Below are 20,832 nucleotides of genomic sequence, written 5' to 3'. Positions count from 1 at the left end.
ACCCTGCAGTAAGGGGCAAGCCCTTGGAACACATCAGGGGGCCAACACAGGATAGCCCTCCTGACAAAAAGAAAAAGAAAAAAGTGGCTAGACCATCTACCTTCCCAGGGGCTCAAAAGCCGTCACCCCCATGGCCAGGTGACACTAGTTAATAATGCACACCTCTGAGCTTGGCACAGAGCCACAGCTGGCAGCCCCTCCCACAGCACTGCCCTTCCCTCCAGGCAGCTTGTCATCCGGTCACTCTGGGAAATGTGGCAAAGGGCCTGCAGGTAGACCCAGCCCAGTCCTGCAGGGGCCCTCCACAAACAGATGGGGGTGAGGGGACACCTCTTTCCAGTAAAGAGGGGCACTGCCCGGCCACGGCTCCCCCACCATCACTCAAAGGGGGTGTGCTAAACACAGGCACAGAGGCTGAGCAAACCAGAGAAGCTGAGGGGCAGGGGAGGGTGGCCTCTTTTATTATCACAAAATGCAAAGTATTGAAGGCACTTACAATAACGAGGCTGGAGCGGAGGGCGGAATGGGAAGGACGGCGATGGAGCACAGAGGTAAGTCAACAGGACCCCACCCTGGTCACCACCCGGCACGAAGAAAAGGAAAAGCTACAGGGCCGGGTCTGAAGCCAGTCAGGGCGTCTAGCTCTACAGAAGATAAAAATCCATTCTACAGAGGATTAGGACGTTAGGAGCACACAGCGGCAAGGAACGGGGCTAGAGGTCACGAGTTAGTGGTTCTTTAAGGAACACGCTCGGCAGTGAGGACAGCCCTCAAGTCCCCTGCTGGAAGAGGTCTCGGTACATCTCAATGAGACGGGCGGCTTCGCGCTGGCCAGAGAGCAGAGCACCATGGGTGGTGGAGTAGTACTTGCGATGGGTGGCCTCGCCAGAGAACAGCACCTGCATGGGCTGGGCAGGGGGAAGGGGAGGTGAGGGGAGGGCAGCAGCAGAGGCCCCAAGGCTCCCCTTCTGCTCCAGAACCTCCCACCCAGACTACCAATCCGAGAGGCTTGAGCAGGCATCTGAGATGCAGGTATTGCTGCTTCCACAGGATGAGGAGTTGCCCATCCCACTGGGCCATCTTCCCCTGCTTCTTCCCGAAACATCCAGACCAGCTCTTTCTGTCCCAAGGCTGCTAGGGGTCCTAGCTCTGCAGCCTCAAAGGCTCACTGTGCCTCTTACTAGTGAACTCAGGGTAAATGATTTAACTTTCCTAAGCCTTGATCTTCTCATCTGCCAAATGGATTTATACTACCTACTTCTGAGGGCAGTTGTAAGGATTAAGTGGAATCATGTATCTGAAGCACTTAGAACCTGGAAGAACATAAACACTCAATAAAAAATCAGGTGGCAATTTAACAAACCTTTATGGGGCCCCTGTTAGGGTCCAGGGACTGTTCTGGGCACTTGGAAGATAAAAGGTGACCAGGCTGCTGCTTTGTGGAGCTTCCATGCTGGTGGGGAAGCCAGACATGAAACCCAGTTACTCAACAGTGTCATAGGTGACATGATGGGTGTCTGAGCAAGGTACTGGCAGCCCAGAAAAGAGGCCCAGTGTCAGAGGCATCCCACAAAGCTTCCCAGGGGACAGAACCTTTGGACTGGTTCTTGGGCAATGCTGGGTGAATAGAACAGACATTTCAGACAGAGGGGAAAGTGGGGGCAAAGATGCACCAAGGCAGATCTTGTTTGGGGGACAGTGAGAATTTTGGTACAGCCAGGGCTCAACCTCAAGAAAGCAGGCTGTCTAGGTGAGGTCTAGATAAGGTACAAGTTCTTGCAGCCCAAGCTTGTGTTTGGATTTTATCCTAGTGCCGCTCAAATTGAATGTGCAAAGGCACCAGATGTGGATCCCAATAGAACACAGAGTTTTTAATTCGCAGGTCTAGGGTGGGCTGAGAGTCTACATCTCTAACAGGCTTTCATGGGAAGCTGGTGCTTGTCAGGCCACAGTCCACCCACTCTGAGTAGTGAGGCTGTGTCCCACTAACACGGAGCCCACAGAGGTTGTTCCACTAACGGGGTGTGTATACGGTGACAGAGTGCACAACCTGCCTACTTCCACATCCAGCCTTTCTCCTTTTTCTTCCTCAGTAACAAAGCCCTCATTCTTAATTGAGTTCATTGCCATCCAGAATAAAAATGATTTTGCCCAGCCTTTCCAGAAGCTAGATACAATCATGTGACTATGTTCTGGCCAATGAGCTTTGAGTGCACTGTTGCTAAGAGACACCTGACTCAGCTCCATCGGTTCCTCTCTTTTGCCCATCTGCCATTCCTCCTCCTTCCAGCCTAAGATGCAGATGTGAGGGCTGGAGCCTCTGCAGCCCCTTTAGACCATGAGGTGGCATTGAAAATGGGAGCCAGATACTAATGATACCCGGTCCTGCCACCTGCCTCCAGATTTCCTTTTGATTCTTCTTGTTTAAGCCACAGTTATGTTTATTTTGCTTTGCTTTTTTGTTACATGTGCTAGTCCTAACTGATACAGGTGACAAGAGATTTGCTTTTTAGGAGGATGGCTGTGGTAGCAGCAAGGGCCTTTCTGGGGATGTCTCTCTCAGCAGGACAGGCATAGCACATGTTAGTTGACTGACATTTCCTTCACCAATTACATCAAAGAATTATTTTAACTATAACTCTGTTGAGGTTTTAACATTTATTGTCTGTGTACACTTGGCTGGGAAATTCAAATGAACTTTATGGGAACAAAAATATATATTTCTCTCAGATTTACTGTTTGTTAGGTATACAGCTGACATAAGTTTGGGCCTCAGTATTCCCAATTTTACTTTCTAAAACATATTGAGAAAACATTTCCATTGAAATCAGTGCTGTCCAAGAGAATATTCTATGATGCTGGAGATGGTCTATGGCTACATAATCTAATATGGTAGTCACTAGCCACATGTGGCTATTGAACTTGAAATGTGACTAGTGCAACTAAGGAACTAAAATTTCAATTTTATGTATTAATTTAAATTTTAATTAATTTAAATTGAAAGTGGCTGATAGCTACCATACTGGCCAGCATGGCATGGAATGGCTCCGTTTTCATAACTTCAAGAAAGCATGTCAAGTTTCCACCTGATTCCATTTTTTCTTCCAGATGTTAAGTGCACATTTTCTTCTTGTTTTCTCTTTCATCAGAGGAGCTACTCCATCTCTGCCTCACCTTAGCACCTCTTAGTGAGCATGACCCTTCCCCTCCTCAGCCTGGACCAGGGACACACACAAGATACCCCCCGCACTCCACACTCACCAAACGCACCCCACACTCACCGCCGTCTTAGAGCTCTCTGCATATGGCAGGGGCTTGGCCAGCTTCTCCACGTCTGCCCCGCTTGAGCCCACCTGCGTGTACGAATAGGAGCCTCGGAAGTAGGGGTTGCTGCCCCAGGCCGAGCGCAGGATTCGGCGAGGTTTTGGAATGTTTGGGTTCCCTGTTGGGGAGTCAGAAAAGCCAAGGAGAGGGACAATAAGAAATGGCTGCACACAGGAGACATCCCTGAATGGACACCCCTCACTCCACCTCTAGGGCCCCAGGAAGACCAGGCTGCCCAGGGCAGCATGGAGGATGGGGGAGGAGAGAGGGGACCAGGTTCCAGCTCTGTACCCAGTCAACACCTCTTTGTGACCCCCAGCAAAACACTCCCTATCTCTCAGGGCCTTAATTTTCCTATCTTAAAAAACATTACAGGCCGGTGTGATGGCTCAGGCCTGTAATCCTAGAACTCTGGGAGGCCAAAGTGGGAGGATCGCTCGAGGTCAGGAGTTCAAGACCAGCCTGAGCAAGAACAAGACTGCTTCTCTACTAAAAACAGAAAAAATTAGCCAGGTGTGGTGGTGTGCGCCTATAGTCCCAGCTATTTGGGAGGCTGAGGCAGGGGGATCACTTGAGCCCAGAAGTTTGAGGTTGCTGTGAGCTAGGCTAACGCTACAGTGCTCTAGCCCGGGTGACAGAGCAAGACTCTGTCTCAAAACAAACAAACAAACAAAATACACACACATTACAAATAATCATGTTTCCCCTTCTAACATCAGGGCTTCTTGTGAGGCCCTCTTGGAATAGCGGGTGAAAAAAACATTCACCTAAAAGTATCCGAGTAAAACATCAATCTAACTCTCAGCAAGCAACAGAGAATGAGTAGGAAATGGGCAACTGGCAGTGATGTCTGGGTTTTTTACCATCAGCCCTTAAAAAGAGAAGAAACGCAGTGCCCATCGTTTTGAGTGTCTGGGAGTGGCAGCAATTCAGGAGCCCGAGTCTGGGGTGGCGCCCTGCAGTGGCTCTTCCCGGAGGACACAGCACCTCGGCCACAGCGTGGGGAGGGCGGAGCTGCCCGGGGCCGGCAGGGGGCGCGGGTGGAGGAGGGGCCGGGTGGGAGCGGGCGCACCTGTGAACTGACGCAGCATCTCGGTGCAGATCTCTGCCACCGCCTCGTCGTCGCACCTCTCCATGACTAGGGCCTCCTCCCCGCAGATCCAGCCGCTCAGGACGTGGCCGTAGCGCTCCGGCGGGTAGAGGACGTCGAAGCCGCAGATCTTGCGGTACCAGAGCTCAGGCGGGTAGGTGAGGGTGCGGCTCTCCGCCTCGTCCTCCCACACAAACTGTAGGCTATTGCACTCGGGGCCCCAGAAGGGCTCCTCGAATTCAAGAAAGATCTTGTCGGTGGTGCCGATGCCCAGGCGGTGGATGGCGGCCACCTTCTCCGTGGGCAGGCCTGGCCGGAAGAAGCTGGTGTACTGCCTCTTGAGCACGCCCAGCGACACGGTCACGATCACGTGGTCCGCCGGGATCACCTCGCAGTCCTCGCACTCCACCAGCACCGGCCACTGCTCGTCCTCATCCCGCCTGCGCCCCCGGGGCTCCTCTCCTCCCTGGCTGCCCTCCCCAGTGTCGTGGTTGTGGTCGCCCTCGCCCCGCGGCTCAATCTCGGGGCCCCGGGGGCGGGCCGAGGCCTGGTCCCAGTGAATGCAGCGGACCGGCTTCCCCAGCTGGATGACGTGGGCGGGGATGCCCTCGGCCAGCAGCTCCACAACCCGCATGAAGCCCGAGGGGATGACGTGGTGGGCGCCGGGGATCTCGGTCCACTCCCCAAAAGCGCTCAGGGACACCTCGTCGATGCTGTGTGAGCTGCTCTCACAGCTCTCCACCTGCAGGAAGACCCAGGGAGAAGCCAGGTGACCGCTGGGGCTGGGCAGGGGGAGGAGCAGGACCTCCGAGCAGCGTAGCCCTCCTTGGACCCAGTCGCCCCCAGATCAGTCTTCCTCACTCTGGCACCTGTACGCGACACAGCAACAATACCTTCAGGTACTGCTGGATCATGGCGAGCTTCAGCCGCTTGGTGGCCTCCGGGTCGTCAGGGTCATCCCTGATGCGGTTGCGCACCTCCTCCCGGGTGAACACCCCCACGCTGTTCTGGCTTTCAGCGTTGACAGGTTTATCATGACGGAAGAACTCCTGGGTCAAGTTATAGACCTGCCGGAGAGACCACAGGAGACTGAAAACACTCCCTCATCACACCTTCCCCGCAAAGTGGGGGGGCCCACCTCAAAAGTCATCAGCTCCCAGGGGTCCCCTAACGCTGCACTGAGGCTGTGCCCAACAGAGCCAAGTTCAGGGACCAAGAGCTGCCCTGGGCTGCCCGCTCCCTGCCTGCAGCCCGTGCGTGGGGTGGGATGGCCCAGGCTCTCTTGCTGGGCCCTCACTTAGAGCAAAGTGAAACAGTTGGTACTTATGGGAAAGAAGCCAGGCCACCCGCCATGGGCTCTGCATATGGGCTCCATCTCCCACTGGAGAATGTAGATCTGCACACATTTACCTTTTCCAAGAACCATGCCCACACCTCTTCCCCTGCCTCCCCTGCCACCCCTGTTACCCCTGTCCAAGCGTGTCTGCTTTGCTGTCTGCCAAGAGGACAGTCTGGAGCTGTGGACTGGCCAGTGTTTGGGAGGAGAGGGAGCAAACTAAGGTTCTGAAATCTGATCCATTGGAGACCCCACCCGGGCCCTACCCAGACCATACAAAGGATCCCCTTTACTGTATGTAGGCCTCAGCCACAGGTAAGGAAGACAGGATGAGGAGGGAAGGGAGGAACACAGAAGGCATGATCTCGAGGAAGCCTGAGTGTGCCAAGGAATGGAAAGACATTTCACTGGCATATTTCAGCAGAACTCCAACCCATACATAGACAGATGATGATCAGTCCCTTGGAACAGGGTCCCACTGCCCCCCAACCTGCCTGGTCTTGAGCCCACAAACGTTAGGCAGGTCTCCCTGAAGAAATAAGCCAGTTCGGGGGCAGGCATGGGATCCCCAGAGACAAGGTCTGAGCCCCAACACCCACTGGGCTCTGTGCAAGACACAGGCCGTAACAGGAGCAAGACAGACAGCCATCGGCCCCTGTCCTCACTCAACTTAAGGAGACATTCCACGACTGAGCTGCTTCTACATGACGCGCTGCAATAGGAAAGAACCCAGAGACTATGAGATGAACCCAGACAAGCCTGCACCATCAGGAGATGGCTATGTTGGTAGTGGGGGCAGGAAGCACTTCAGAAAGAGGAATGGCTTACTCCAAGGTGAGAGAGAGAGACAGAGATGCATTCAGGAAACTTGAAGTGGCTTGGTCTTGCTGGAGTGGGCAGCGGAGAGACAAAGTTGCAAGAGCTGACTTTGGAAAGGCAGGCATGGGCTGGGGCATAGAGCACTCAGAGTCACTCCAAGGGCTCTGGACTTCATTCAAGGCCCTGGCATCACTGAAGGGCTGCGAGCAGGAAGGCGGCATGGTCACACGCCCACTGCTGTCATTCCCAGGACACTGGCAAATGGAGGCTCCTTGGCTGGGTCTCTGTGGCTGAGCTGATTGATGGTTTGTTTCCCTTCCTAAAGGGAGTGTGAATTCAGTGGCACACATTCACAGGAATGTCTGTCCTGCCCCCAGCCCTAGGGTACGCCCCGGGGCCATAGGGTGAAAGAAGGGGACAAAGACTACCGATGTCCACCACTCCCCACCCCCACCACTCCACTCAAGGGAAAGGCCTCCACATGAGATAGAAACATGAATTAAACATGTCTCTGAAGTCTAACTTACAAAGAAGAAAATGAGTTAAATTGTTCTGTCTTTCCTCCATACAGTCACGAGATGCGGGGTGTTTAGCCTTAGCTGGAGTCCTCAGCAAATTCCTCACCCAGGACCACTGCCAAGGGGTCAGGCTTTCAGCTTGCCTCCTCCTCCCTGGGTTTTTCCCTTGGGTGATAAGCAACATGGTAGCCAGTCTCAGCTTGTTAACTAGAGGCCAAAATGCCCAGCGGATGGGGTAACAAATTTAGTCTATCAACATCAACGTGATTCTTTGTGTCAGCCACTGACTAGGACAGTCTTCACAAAACATGGGTTTGTCATATGGGTGCAGTCTCCTCTCCCGGGTTAACTGACATCTTCCCAATGTGATACAAGGAACATGGGACAGGTCTGTGACAGCTAATAATACTCATCCCAATTCTCATTAAGCACTTGTAAGTGCAGAAGTTGATGATGATCTACTTTTAGGGACATTAAAAGAATAAGTCATGCCATTCACAGTGGCTCACGCCTGTAATCCTAACACTCTGGGAGGCCGAGGCAGGAGGATCACTTGAGGTCAGGAGTTCGAGACCAGCCTGAGCAAAAGTCAGACCTTGTCTCTACCCAAAATAGAAAAAATGAGCCAGGCATGGTGGTGCATGCCTATAGTCCCAGCTACTCAGGAGGCTGAGGCAGGAGGATTGCTTGAGCCCAGGAACTAGAGGCTGCAGTGAGCTATCATGACACCACTACACTCAACCCAAGGCAACAAAGCGAGACCCTGTCTCAGGAAAAAAAAAAAAAAAAGTCATGGGCCCTGAAAACCATTCTCAAGAAACATCCATGTTTGAAACACTCACAATAACTTGAAAATCAGGGTGTGACTGATTCCCATTAGACCAGGAAGGTCTACTTAGGAGAATACTAGTTCTTATCTGATCATTATTAATAATTTAGTCTCTTCGCAGCCACTCGGGAGGCTGAGGCAGTAGGATCGCTTGAGCCCAGGAGTTTGAGGTTGCTGTGAGCTAGGCTGACGCCACGGCACTCACTCTAGCCCGGGCGACAGAGTGAGACTCTGTCTCAAAAAAAAATAATAATAATAATAATTTAGTCTCTGTAATCCCAGCACTTTGGGAGGCCAAGGTGGGAGGATCTCTTAAGGCCAAGAGTTTAAGACCAGCCTGGGCAACATAGTGAGACCTTGTCTCTACAAAAAAAATTTTAAAACAAAGTTAGTCCCAGCTACTTGGGAGGCTGAGGCAAGAGGATCACTTGAGCCTAGGAGTTCAAGGCTGCAGTAAGTTATAATTACACTACTGCACTACAGCCTGGGCAATAGAGTGAGACCATGTCTCTATAAATAAATAAATAAATAATAACTCAGTGTCTTTGCATGTGAGAACACACAATACCAGGGGACTGCACACGACACACCTTGTCAGTGCACACACACAAGATACTGAGTGTGGCTGTCCTTTTCAGAGCAGGGACTACCCCAAAGCAAGGGTCATTTCTCCTTTCTCATGCCCAAGAGATTAGAAAATGCATAACAGATGCTTGCTAGCCAATGTACTGACCAGGAGTGAAAGATTACTGTGCCATAAGTGACAAGCTAGCAGAAGCCAAGGCCTACATATTATTGTGCTAGTTCAGTGCAGTTCACAAAACCACAAAAGATACTAAAAATATTAATAAGTTTTTAAAAATCTAAATAAGAGAAGGATATGTACCGTTGCCACTGCTGTCCAACACTGAGATACTAACCAGTGCAATAAGACAAGAAAAAGAAATAGTCTATGGCTATGCTAGCCTATACAGTAGCCACTAGACACTGGTAGCAATTCAAAATTAAATAAAATTAAATATTTAGTTCCTCAGTTTCACTAGCCACATTTCAAGTGCTCAAGAGCCACATGTGGCTAGTGACTACCATACTGGATAGTTTTAGATAGGTCTAAAACATCTCCACCACTGCAGAAAGTTCTATTGGACAATGCTGGTCTGAGGATTAGAAAGGAAAAAAAAATGTCTCAATTTTGTGTAGGATTATACACATGAAATTCTAAACTAGCATTAGAATATAAATTAATATAATTAATAGATATACTATTAGAACTAAAATAATTTAGCAAGGTAGGTAAAATTAATATATAAAATCAGTTATATTTCTATATACCAGAAACAATTAGAAAATAAAATTTTTTTAAATTACCATTTATGAGAGTATTTGAAAAAACAACAGTAACAACAATCGCCACCACCCAAGTACCTAGTAATAAATCTAACAAAAGGCCTTTTGAAGAAACATTTAATCACACGTATCAATAATCTTGCCTAGCACTTTTCCACTCATCATGTTCATTATCCTCACGTTGTCCTGTTTTTCCAAAGGCAGGGCCCAGAGGGTGTGCAAAGACACAGTCAGGCTCATAAGAAACCTCCCAGGCCTCTCAACTCCCCCAGCGCCCTCATGCCCAGCTGTTCTGCTCACACCTCACCTCGTTGTATAAATCGCTGAATTCCTCAACCACGTCCTTGGGGATCCTGCGGCCGTGGTCGGTAAGGTAGCAGGCCACACCATTCTTGGAATACAGGCTGATGCGGCCCACGCTGCGCTCCCCATCGGTTGTCTTTTCCAGGAGGCCATTGGCTTCTGCTAGATGATAGACAGGATTCCCATGGGAGCCATGGATCCAAGTGGCTCCCAGCTCAAAGGTGGCGTGTCCTGAGAGTGACAACAACAGGCCCTTAGAGGGGCAGGGCCTTCTCCAGAGAGGACCAGCCTACTGTCTCCTCCTCCTTCCTCCAAGAGCTTCCTTCCACCCCCCACAACAGGGCAGAAGGGCTTAGAGTCCCCCTCTGGCAACCAAAGTCCTTAGTGAAAAGTTCCCAGTGAAAACCACTTTATAGCAGAGATAACTGCCACCCTGAATGACTCTGTGGTTTGTGCAAGAGTCACCTCAGTGGACCAGTTAGAGAAGGCTGTCCTTTTTCTCAGGTGACACCAGACACCAGACCCCCTTTCCTCATGGGTGCCTCCCTACTTGGGAGAGGTACTGTGGACGCCTGAGGGTCCCAGTGAAACAGCACGGTCCCCATCTGGGCTTCCTCCAATTCCTCAACATCCCCAGTGGCCCCAGAATCTAAAGCCTTTTCCCAGACAGAAAGTAGTGCGCCCCACCCCCCAAATTCAGCGCAGGGCAGCAGAGAAGAGCAAACATTCCAGTTTGGAAGATTCCTCCCCGAAGCAGTCTAAAACAGACTTCCAGGGAAAATTAAGCTCGCTCATCCTTTGGCACAGGAGGCAGAACCCTGAGCATCTGACTGCACGGTGGGGGCAACTCCTGGGTCCAAGGGGGGATGGGCCTGGGAACTAGTTCTACTGCCCCAGCCCCACTACTACCAGGTGCTCTGAGACAAGCTGCCTCTGAGCCTGGGCCTCAGTTTCCTCTTCTGATGCTGCAGGGACTATGACACATTTGTCTTCCTCCCTGCCTAGCTCCCAAAGAAATTGAAACAATGAAAGGAGAATAGATAGGAACATTTTTTGGTGTTTTGTTTTTGCAAGCCTGATTCAAGATATGTGTGCTCAATTTTTTGCCAAGATAGTCACAATAATTCATTGTACACACACCCCTTTGCAACGTGACTTTGTCGTTCCTCCTGTCAGGAAGTGGAGTCTGTTTCCCGACCCTTTGAATCTGGGCTGGACTTGTGACGTGCTGTGATGAACAGAATGCAGTGAAAGTGATGTTTGTGGTTTCAGAGCCCATGTCCCAAAAGGCCTCATGGCTTCCATTCTCACCATCCCAGAATGTGACAATCATGGAAGAAAACCCAGGCTTTTCTCCCATCCTGCTGGAGACATGTGGCCTAGCCAAAAGCCTGTGCCCACCACCAGCCAGATGGGTAAGGCCATCTTAGACAAAGCAGCCCCAGTCAAGCTGCCAGATGACTGCAGCCATATGGGGAAGCCTAGGCAAGTCTGGCAAAAGAAACACTTAACTGAGTCCTGCCCAAATTGCTGACCCCTGGAATCTGAGCGAATAAAATGTTATTGTTTTAGGCCATTACTGGGGTGGCTTGTTATGCAGCAATAGCTATCTGACACATTACAGCAAACTGTAGTATTACCCTTCACCCCAGAAACTGGGTATTCCTCTTTTTCATGCCTTCTCTTTCCTGGGCTACTCTTCTTGAGACAGAGTCTTGCTCTGTCACCCCAGGTAGAGTGCAGTGTCATGATAATAGCTCACTACAACCTGAAACTCCTGGGCTCAAGCGATCCTCCTGCCTCAGCCTCCCGAGTAGCTGGGACTACAGGTGGGTGCCACCATACCTGGCTAATTTTTTCTATTTTTGGTACAGATAGCTCTCCCTCTTGTTCAGGCTTGTCTTGAACTCCTGACCCAAAACGATCCTCCCACTTGGGCTCCCAGAGTGCTAGGATTACAGGCATGAGCCACCATGCCTGGTCCCTGGGCTACTTCTAATCAAATTGCCAGTCACTAAATATAACACTGTGTGCCTACATGTACCAAAAACAAGAGAAAACACAATCAACCTAACACCTCAGCCAGCAAGACAATTTCCTGGTAACTCTGGAAGAAGAGGCAGGAATGTATAGGCCCCTTTGTCCAGGAAAAGTGGGCAAACTGGAGGGTACCAAAAGCTGGAAGCCCAGTGCCCTGCTTGCTGTAGGTTCCTGGTGGGCGTTGAGGTCATTGAATTTACAACCCTCCTTTAGAGCCTCAGGCTTGGCGCTCCCGGCCATGTCTTGCCTGGTTTGAGCTCCCAATAGGAGCAAAAGGGGACTGGCACTGTGGGGAGGGACCCGAACCCTTCCCAGAGCACAGGAGGGAGTGTCCATTCACACAGCCACTGGGCAGCCTTTCCTGCCTCTGGATGCTCAGCAAAAGCAGGAAAGAGGTAAGAAGTTCAAGCTCAGGAGCAAGGTCAGTACCCTACCTCTATCCCCAAGCTCTGTAAGGCGGCAGGAAGCCCAGAGCCATCTGAGGACGTTTCCTGCCCTCTCCCACACACCCCTCTGTCTCTGCCATCCTTGCCACAGCCCTGTATCCAAACGGCACCAGGCACCATCTCTATACCTACCCAATTGTATCCTTGGAGCCTCTGGCCCTCAATCCCTGCTCTCACCACTGACAAGTTCACAGCTATCGTTTCCTGGTGCAGCAGATCCAACTGTAGCTGGGCTTTCAGCCCTGCATGTCTGCACACATGACACATGCACACACACCCCTGCCCTGAGTGTTCTCCCCTCTCCCAGCAGGGTGCCACCTTGATCTTCCTCACATACATTGTATAGCTCCCTCTTTCCTCTCACTACCTACCCAACTCCCATGATCACCAAGGCCACCCAAGCTCTCTCTTCCTAGCGAGCCTTTTCACCCAATCAATAGATCAATCAATTGATCAATTGTATAGCCTCTCAGCTTCCTGCAGCGCTATCTCTTTCACTTCCCTGCCTAGTAGCATCATCCCCCTTCATGGCACATCCCAGCTGTCAGCTACCACTGAAACTGGGCCATTTGGCTTCCTGTCTTCTGTTTCTGTGTCAGAGCCTGAATGTCTCATCAGGACTGGAGAATCATAAACGGAGCCCCTGCTTCCCTAAGGCGTCCAGCCAGCCAATCGGGTGTTGGGCACAGACTCCTGGGGCCTCCCCTCTGGCTGCCCCAGGTTTACAAGTGCTTTGGGTGGTGCTTTCCCCTCACTGCCAGCAGACTCTCCTGTGTGTGCCAGGGGAAGAGTGACACAACTTCAGGCCTTCCAGGCAATGCTCTAGGAGAAGATGCTTAATGTAATCAGAGTTTCTGCAAAAAGAAATTCCCCATGTGTCATCAACCTCTGCCAATTCTACGCCTAGCCAGTTACTTCTCTGAGCAAGTGGGCACAGTCGCTGCTGGCCTTGCTACCTGGCATGGGAACAGGCACCGACACAAAATCCTCTATAGGGTCCATGTAGTCCACACACTCCAGACCACCATGTGTGGTCATTTTCATGGTCCCCACCCGCCCAGCCCACTGAATGGTCAGATGCCCTGCTGGCTGACCTCCAGCTGCATTTCAGACAATGTCCTCATTCTCTAGGACCCCTGGCAAAAATCTGCCCAACCCCTGGTGCAAGTCTCTCATGTGGCTGCTTTCTCCAAGGTCCTCATTACTCCGCAACCTGGACAGATCCACTTTCCAGACAGGCCCAAGACCTGCCCATCACTCACAAGGAGGCCCCAAATCCCCTTCCACCTCTGCTAACCTGAGCTCCCTAGGGCTAGCTCTCAGTCATGATACATTAATTCACACTCAAAAGTTAATGACTAGGCTGGGTGCAGTGGCTCACACCTATAATGCTAGCACTTTGGGAGGCCAAGGCAGGAGGATTGCTTGAGGCCAGGAGTTCGAGACCAGCTTGAGTGAGAGCAAGACCCCCATCTCTACAAAAAATGGAAAAATTAGCCAGGTGTGGTGGCATGAACCTGTAGTCCCAGCTACTCGGGAGGCTGAGGCAGGAGGATCACTTGAGCCCAGGAGTTTGAGATTGCAGTGAGCTATGATGATGACACTGCATTCTAGCCTGGGTGACAGAGTGAGATCCTATCTTAAAAAAAAAAAAAAAAAAAAACAGAAAAAAAAAGTTGATGACTAATAGGAACTTGCCCAATTCCACTTCTTGTGAAATAGAAACTGGCCTACCCAGGGCTATAGAGCGTTGGTGTCCCCTTCCTCCTAAACACTGTGAACCCCAGGCCAGCACCAAGCCAGCATTCTGCAAAAATGGAGATCAGAGACCCACCACGTGCACCTCGGAGGGCTGCTGTGAGGGGCAAAGGAAGTTTCAGGAAAACGCCCAGGCAGGACGCATGATGGAACATTTATCCCAGGGAAGGAGCTAAAATAATATTTCAGGCAGGGCCAGGGACTAGGGAACAAAAGGATGACCTTGGGAGGGGGCTAGGCTGGGCTAGCACTTACCAAGTTTCACGCTCTGCACGCGGCCTCCTATGCGGCTGGAAGCCTCAAGCACAGTGACATCCGTGAAGCCCTGTTCGAGAAGTGCTTTGGCCGCAGCCAGGCCAGCCAAGCCGGCGCCAATCACCACCACACGAGGCTGTCCCCTTCTCCGAAGGCCACAACTGAGAGGGTCATCCGCACTGTCGCCACTGGATTCACAACTTTGCATACCGTCCGCACTCGCCTCCTAGGAACCTGCAGGAGGGGGAGGTGTTGCAGATCACCTGCCCGCCTTTGCTTCCCACCTGCCCCAAGGGACACGCACAGGCTCCCGTCACACTCTGCCCTCTGGGGGAACCTCAAGTCTCCCCCTCCCTCCCTGAGGACATGTACAAGAAGAGCCACCTCCAAAGGATGAGAAAGGGAAGAAGGAGGAGCCAAGGGGAGGTGAGAGAAAGGGAAGGAAACAGAAAGAGAGGGATATAATTTGGGACCCCACCAGTGGGCAGGAGATCTGGGAGCCCATACCCAGCCATGGAAATCCTTAATCCACCCTCAAACCTATTAGGCGCTGCCTCTTCACTGACCACAGGCCCCAAAGTGGAGACAAAAGATGGCCAGAGAGGAGATGACCAAGAGAAAGCCAAAGTCAGACTGACCCAGGGCTGCTGGTCCCAGACTAGCCCAGCCCAGCCCAGCTGCTGTGATCCAGCTCATGTCAACCCCAAGGATGCTCACACAGACCCCAGGATACCTGCACAAACCCCCCAGAAGCTCACACCAATGCCAGGATACTCACACAGACCCCAGGATACTTGCACAGACCCCCGGAGGCTCACACCAACCCCCGGATACTTGCACACACAACGCTGGACCCTCCGCTCTCCCTCCCTCGCCTGCCTATCCCCAGCACTGTCTGTCTGTCTCTCTCTCTCTCTCTCTCTCTCTTGCCCCTTCTCTTCTCCTCTGGCTTTCTGTTGGTCTTTCACAGCCTCAATGAGGTGGCAATTTGGTGGGCAGGACATAGTCCCGCCCTCCCCCCAGAAAGTGCCACGAGGCCAGCATCCAACAAGCCTGCTATTCTGGGTAGGCTGTTTTCCCCAGCCACCCAGCCCCTCAGTCACCGCAGAGCAGCAAGGAACCCAGGAAACGGTGGACCATGAGGACCTGTGGCACCAGAGGCCAGACATGAAATTGACAGTTACACTAAGCCAGCTTGCTCAGAGACGCCAGACTAGGGGAGCTGAAGGCCAGGAGGCCAAGGGGTCCCTGAATTTGGCCCCAGGGCTAAGAGAGGCTGCCATTCTCTTCCCAGAATGACCAGGATGTTTTGGAGGCATCTGGGGGCCATCCCAGGGGGAGGGCCACTCAGCTCTGATCCTGTCCTTATTCCTTCCCTGATACAAGCAACTGAGATTCCAGTTGGCTTTGCTGAGGTTTCGTTGGCAGAAGTCGCAGAATCTAATAGCATCCAGGATCTAACAGGGGACAAATGTGGGTGGAGGACAGCAGACAAGGGGCATATAAAAAACTGTCACCCATACCTACTAAAGCTTTGCATGACACAGCAATCTCACTCCTACAAATACACCCAAGAGAAAGAGGGCACGTTCCACCAAACAGACATGTTAAAGAATGCACATAGCAGTTTTATTCCTAACAACCCCCAAACAGAAATGTCTGAAAGGTCCATCAACGGGAGAATAGATAAATACATTGTGCTTTGTGTGGCATCTTCATACCATGGAATGTTCATCAGCAATAAACAGAACCCAGCTATTGATGCTCTCCACAACACAGACGTACCTCAAAGACATGACACGGAGCAAAAGAAGCCAGAGATAAAAGAGCACATGCTGTATGACTCCACTGACGGGACGTTCAGGAAGAGATAAAGCGAATCTGTGAAGATGGACATCAGGAGAGAGGTCATGAGGAAGGGGACATGACTAAAAAGGGACAGGAGGAGACTTGATGGGGTAGAGGGAATACCCATCTTGATCTGAGTCGTTGCACGTGTACATATAAAGATGCATTGAGTTGCACGTTTAAGATGTGTGTAACTCACTGTATGTATTTATGTTGACCTGGATAACAAGATATGCATCCCTGCCTTCCAACCAAGGAATCCACCAACCAAAGGCCGGCGCACTGACTTCCCTCCCAGCACAGCTCAAGGTCTGACCTCTGAGGTTTCCATGCCACTCGCTCAGCGTCCTCCAACGTCAGTCATCATAGGTTTAGCAAAGGGGCTTTTTTGAAACAGGCTCAAGCCAAGGAGCTGTTCCTCGGGCCTCACCGTCCCCTTCCACCTGCCAATGTGAGATGCCAGGACGATGCCACACCAGGGCCTGGACAGGAATACCCCCGCGCCCTCAAACGCCCCCCAAACGCCCTGCGACCCAGGCCGGCGACTCCAGCAGAACCGGTTTCCAAGAGGGCCGGGAGGTGGCGCCCGAGGCCCGGAGCCCCTCAGGGCAGCCTCCCCGCTCAAAGGCAGGGGCTCCCCGCCCCCTTCCAAGAGAGCCTCTGTCCCTGCCTTCCCAGGGGACCAGGCCCTTTCCCCTTCCCCGCTCCTCTGTCCTGACTCTTGTCCCCTCTCCTCCTGCCCGCAGCGGTACTAGGGCTGGCTCGAGTCCTTTCTTCCCCTACCCTTATCCCTCCCCTCTTCCCCCTCCCCCAGGTTGTCCTTCCTGCTGACTAAATTTAGAGGTGAGGATGTGGCTGCCCGCACGCACGGGGCGGGCGGGGAGGGGTCAGCGATGATGCCACTGCCGGATGTCTGCCCGCCGAGCCCGGGACGCTGCGTCAGGTTTGTAAACACGTCAGGTTTGTAAACACGCTGCGAGCTCCTGGAGGGCGCTGCGCGCCAGCTGCGAAGGTGACGCCACCGCTGCCCGTGACGCCACCGCTACCGGGCACCCAGCGACTGACGTGGCGCTGCTGCCGCCCCGCTTCCTCGCTCCAGCTCCCCGGGACTGGGGGGGCCTTGCTAGGGCCCCTATCCCAGGCCACCCCCACCCCCAAACAACCTCTTGTGCACACTAAAGGGGCAGGATGGCTGCAGGGGGTCTCACACCTTCCTGGGGGAACCCCTGCTTGAAAAGCTGCTGTGGGGTCCAGGGTATAACAAGCATTAAACTGTGGGTGCTGCTCATCGCAGAATCCCCCCAGGCTTCTCTGGGCACCACCTCTGAAAACCAGGGGACCAGATAAGCTCCTGCCTTGGGAAGCCAGGCTAGGGCAAGAGGACTTGTCGCTAGCAGGGCCATCCCAGCCAGCTACCTGCCTTCCTGGATCCAGGAGCCTTGCTGTGCCAGCTGGGCCAGCCTGTCCTCATCACATTGTCCTGACAGTCAAATAAGGCCCACATGGATGTCACAAGATTGCAGCGTTTTCTAGGTCCTTGTGCATGAAAATAACTTGTCAAGGTGTGCAGCTACATTGTGAGCACACTGTCTTTGGAATGGGTTGTGGAATGGACTGTGGGAAGTGGGGCAGGCACCCTGCCCGTAAGATGAGCACAGAAAGAACCCCCAGCTCCCCACACCAGGTCTCAGAGACCTTGAACTCAGATGTCACACACGGGGTGCCAGGTGGAGGCAGTACAGGTAAGCAGGGCCATGTGAGTCCATGGGACCCTCACTGCTAATCCCACAGTCCTATACCTCCTCAGGCCTTGCACCAGATGAACCCCTGTGTCCCCAGAAAGCCAGAGGAGCCGCACACACAGCCCACAGAGGGCAGGGAAGGGAGTCTGCCCTGCAGCCCCATGTCAGCCCACAGAGCCGACACACCCCCGAGTCCAACGGAAAGTGAAGAAAAGACAGAGCCAGGACACCTACTGAGTGCTAGGTGCTCAACTGGACCTTTGAGCGTTCTGTCATCTCCAGGGAGGAGGGGCAACTTGTTTTCTGTTGGTTTCTGTCACCTTTTCCTTTCCCTTTGGATTTTTAATTTATGAGAAACTGCCTTATTGAGGAAGAAGAATCACATAAATGGTCCTCAGTGCCTGCCTGTCCTTCTCTCGCCTTGGGGAAAGAAAGAAATAAATAACATCCACTCCTTGATCTGTATGCACAGGAGAAACAGAACACCCTGTACTGTTCAAGCAGATAAAGGAGAGAAGAAAAAAGTGCTGGCTCAGCCAGGCAGGGAGAAGGAGGAGGGGAAGGAGGGAGAGCAAGAGACACTTGCCTTCTTACTCCGGCTTCCATGGCAAAATGGGGGTGGGAGCTGGGGCCTCTTGCCAGTGCCTGTACCCAGGCCCTCAAGTTTGTGCTCTTGTGTCCCCAAGCAGGCCAAGCCTGGGAACTTCAAAAAATCAGGCCAGCCAGGGCATGAGTGCCCCACTCCATTCAAGATGCCCAGCTGCCACCCCCCAGCCACTTCTCTGGCCTGCAGGCCACTGCCTCCCCCAGCGGCCCAGAGCCAGTACCACCCTCCCTGAAGCTGCCCAAGAAGACACACTGGACAGAGGAAGGCAGCAGGGGAAGGAGAAAGGAAGAGGGAAGGAAAACCCTGTCCCATGGCAGGGTCGCCAAAGATGGAAGAAGACTCAGAGGCAGGGTGACCAGTGGGCACGAGCAGCCAAGCTGTGTTTTGACTGCCACTTCCTTGCCCCCAAATTCCTCACCAAGCTCATTTTGTCACCCTCTCCAGAAATTTACCCTCAGCCAGGCACAGTGGCACACGCCTCTAATCCTAGCACTCTGGGAGGCTGAGGCAGGAGGATCACTTGTGCTCAGGAGTTTGAGACCAGCCTGAACAAGAGCAAGACCCCATCTCTACTAAAAATAGAAAAATTAGATGCTTTGAGTTCTTCCCTTGAAGCAAACAAAAAAAAAAGAAAGAAAGAAAAATTAGCAGAGCATGGTGGCAAGCACCTGTAGTCCCCCCTATTCGGAATGCTGAGGCAAGAGGATCACTTGAGCCCAGGAGGTTGAGGTTGCAGTGAGCTAGGCTGATGCCACAGCACTCTAGCCTGGGCAACAGAGACTCTGTCAAGAAAGAAAGAAAGTAAAAGAAAGGAAAGGAAAGGAAAAGGTAGAAAAGAAAAGAAGAAAAGAAAAGAAATTAATTTACCCTCAAACAGGGGCCTCCTAATGGCCAAACACTAGTCCTGGTCTCCAACATCTGACCCTGCCGAGCCCGCCTGGAAACGCCCAGAACTAAACTGAGCACCACACGTCTCCTTGCACTTCCCTCATTAAGGTAAAACCACTGGAGCAAACTTAAGGCTCAAAACTGGAGGCGTCTTTAGTGGAAGACCCTCCTTATCTGTCAGGTCAAGCCATGTCAGCCTTCTGGCCTGAATCACTGTCACCTCCACCCCCGGCTTCCCCGGGCGCCTGCCTGTGCCTCCCCTATCTGATCTCTGCCTACGCCAGTCTCAATCCCCCAGCCCCACCCTCCAAAGACAAGCATGGCCAGGCTTCCAGTGAGCAGGGAATAAAACTCAGCAATTCACTGAGCACCCACTATGTGCCAGGCATGGGAAAGGCCTCTGCGTGTCAGCCCTTTCCCCGCTGGACCCAGCTCACCGTTTTGGCTTCAGTTCTCACTCACAACTCCCCAACAAGACATACACGCAGACCCCCAACTCCACCGAAGTCTGGGGCCTCCCCAGCCCAGCCCACCTGAAGGCCTGCAGGAAACATTCTCCTTCATTCACGTCAGAGAAGCTGGTTCTGGGTTCCCTTAACATATGGACAGGGTGCAGGGTGCTGTGGTTGTGCAGGGTGCTGTGGTTGTGCAGGGTGCTGTGGTTGTGCAGGGTGCTGTGGTTGTGCAGTTGTCTGACTGCAGGGCTGTGCGTTGTTCAAACCACCAGCAAAGCCTGCTCCATTACTGTTTCCTGAAGCAACAAGTCACCCCCAAAATGTGACTCCCTCTCACCGGTTCTGCAGTGTAACACTCCCACCCCCAGCCTGCCCCCAAAGCATGGGCATCTCACCCCAGGAAATCCTGTTGTCTATTATCTCCCGGGTGAGGCTGAAGCCCCACAGGCACTGGGCAGGCCGAGGTCCCCGGCCAGACTGGTGAGCCTCTGCCCAGGGTGAGCGCAGCCAAGCCCTGGAGTGAACCACAGGGGCGTCAACAGCCCAGCCGGGGGTGCGGTGCCCCTTCCTCCCCAACACTGGAGTCCACCGTCATTTCCCTCCCCAACAGTGGCTACTGCAACAAAAACGATGCCACAAGGGGCCAGCCTTTTTTTTTAGGCAACCTTGAAAATGAGGTTTATTGAGGAGAGAAAGATAGGATTATAGAGCAAGAGCTAGATATAGGTTTACAGAACGGGATACATACGCCACAGATGATGACGGGACCCACCGTCGCAGCAAAGGGAGAGCAAAAGGAAGGGTGCAAAAGGCGGGGCCCACCTTCTAAGTACCTCACGCCCTTCCAAAGACACCTCACGAGACACAAAAATTCTACCCACGCCTGGCCCCCTCTGAACTCAGTCTACTCCCAAATGTGCCTACGCCCTGCCTGTTCCTCAAGGAATTCCCTCGTCTGTTTCCCAGAGCGGGAGAGAAGGCCCAAGGCAATTAGCCCACCTGGGTCACTTTGCCCCTGCTCCCCCTTGGGGCCCAACACCCCATCAGCTGAAGCCCCCCAGAGTGGGCCCAGCCCTTCCGCCAGCAATCTCCTCCCTCCTCTCAGCCCCATGTTTGCTTGTGAGACCTGCCACCTGCGCCCTCCATGACCAACGGGGGGGGGGGGGGGGGGGACTTCAAGCCTCCCCTCCCTAGTCCCCAGGGCAGCCCCACCTCACTTCCCAGGAG

The 20,832-nt window shown here is 52.8% G+C and overlaps 1 protein-coding gene across 3 annotated transcripts in view; it reads right to left on the bottom strand.

Annotated features, from left to right (window-relative positions):
- Positions 1-433: 433 nt before the first annotated feature.
- SMOX (spermine oxidase) overlaps positions 434-20,832 on the bottom strand; it is a 37,473-nt gene continuing 17,074 nt past the window's right edge. The window contains exons 2-8 of one of the 3 annotated variants that reach the window (XM_069495676.1): positions 14,066-14,299; positions 9,571-9,797; positions 5,308-5,481; positions 4,397-5,156; positions 3,282-3,442; positions 1,364-1,453; positions 434-908 (exon numbers count right to left, since the gene is read on the bottom strand). In XM_069495676.1, the coding sequence (XP_069351777.1) occupies positions 771-908; positions 1,364-1,453; positions 3,282-3,442; positions 4,397-5,156; positions 5,308-5,481; positions 9,571-9,797; positions 14,066-14,273 (1,758 nt within the window). In that variant the 5' untranslated portion in view covers positions 14,274-14,299 and the 3' untranslated portion in view covers positions 434-770. The remainder of the gene's footprint in view (positions 909-1,363; positions 1,454-3,281; positions 3,443-4,396; positions 5,157-5,307; positions 5,482-9,570; positions 9,798-14,065; positions 14,300-20,832) is intronic. The other 2 variants (XM_069495677.1, XM_069495678.1) reach the window with 2 other exon arrangements.

This window comes from Eulemur rufifrons, chromosome 20, assembly GCF_041146395.1.
Source record: "Eulemur rufifrons isolate Redbay chromosome 20, OSU_ERuf_1, whole genome shotgun sequence".
In the NCBI taxonomy this organism is placed as follows: domain Eukaryota; kingdom Metazoa; phylum Chordata; class Mammalia; order Primates; family Lemuridae; genus Eulemur; species Eulemur rufifrons.
The sequence above is the reverse complement of the archived record's forward strand: the minus strand, read 5'-3'. Positions and strand labels throughout refer to the sequence as shown.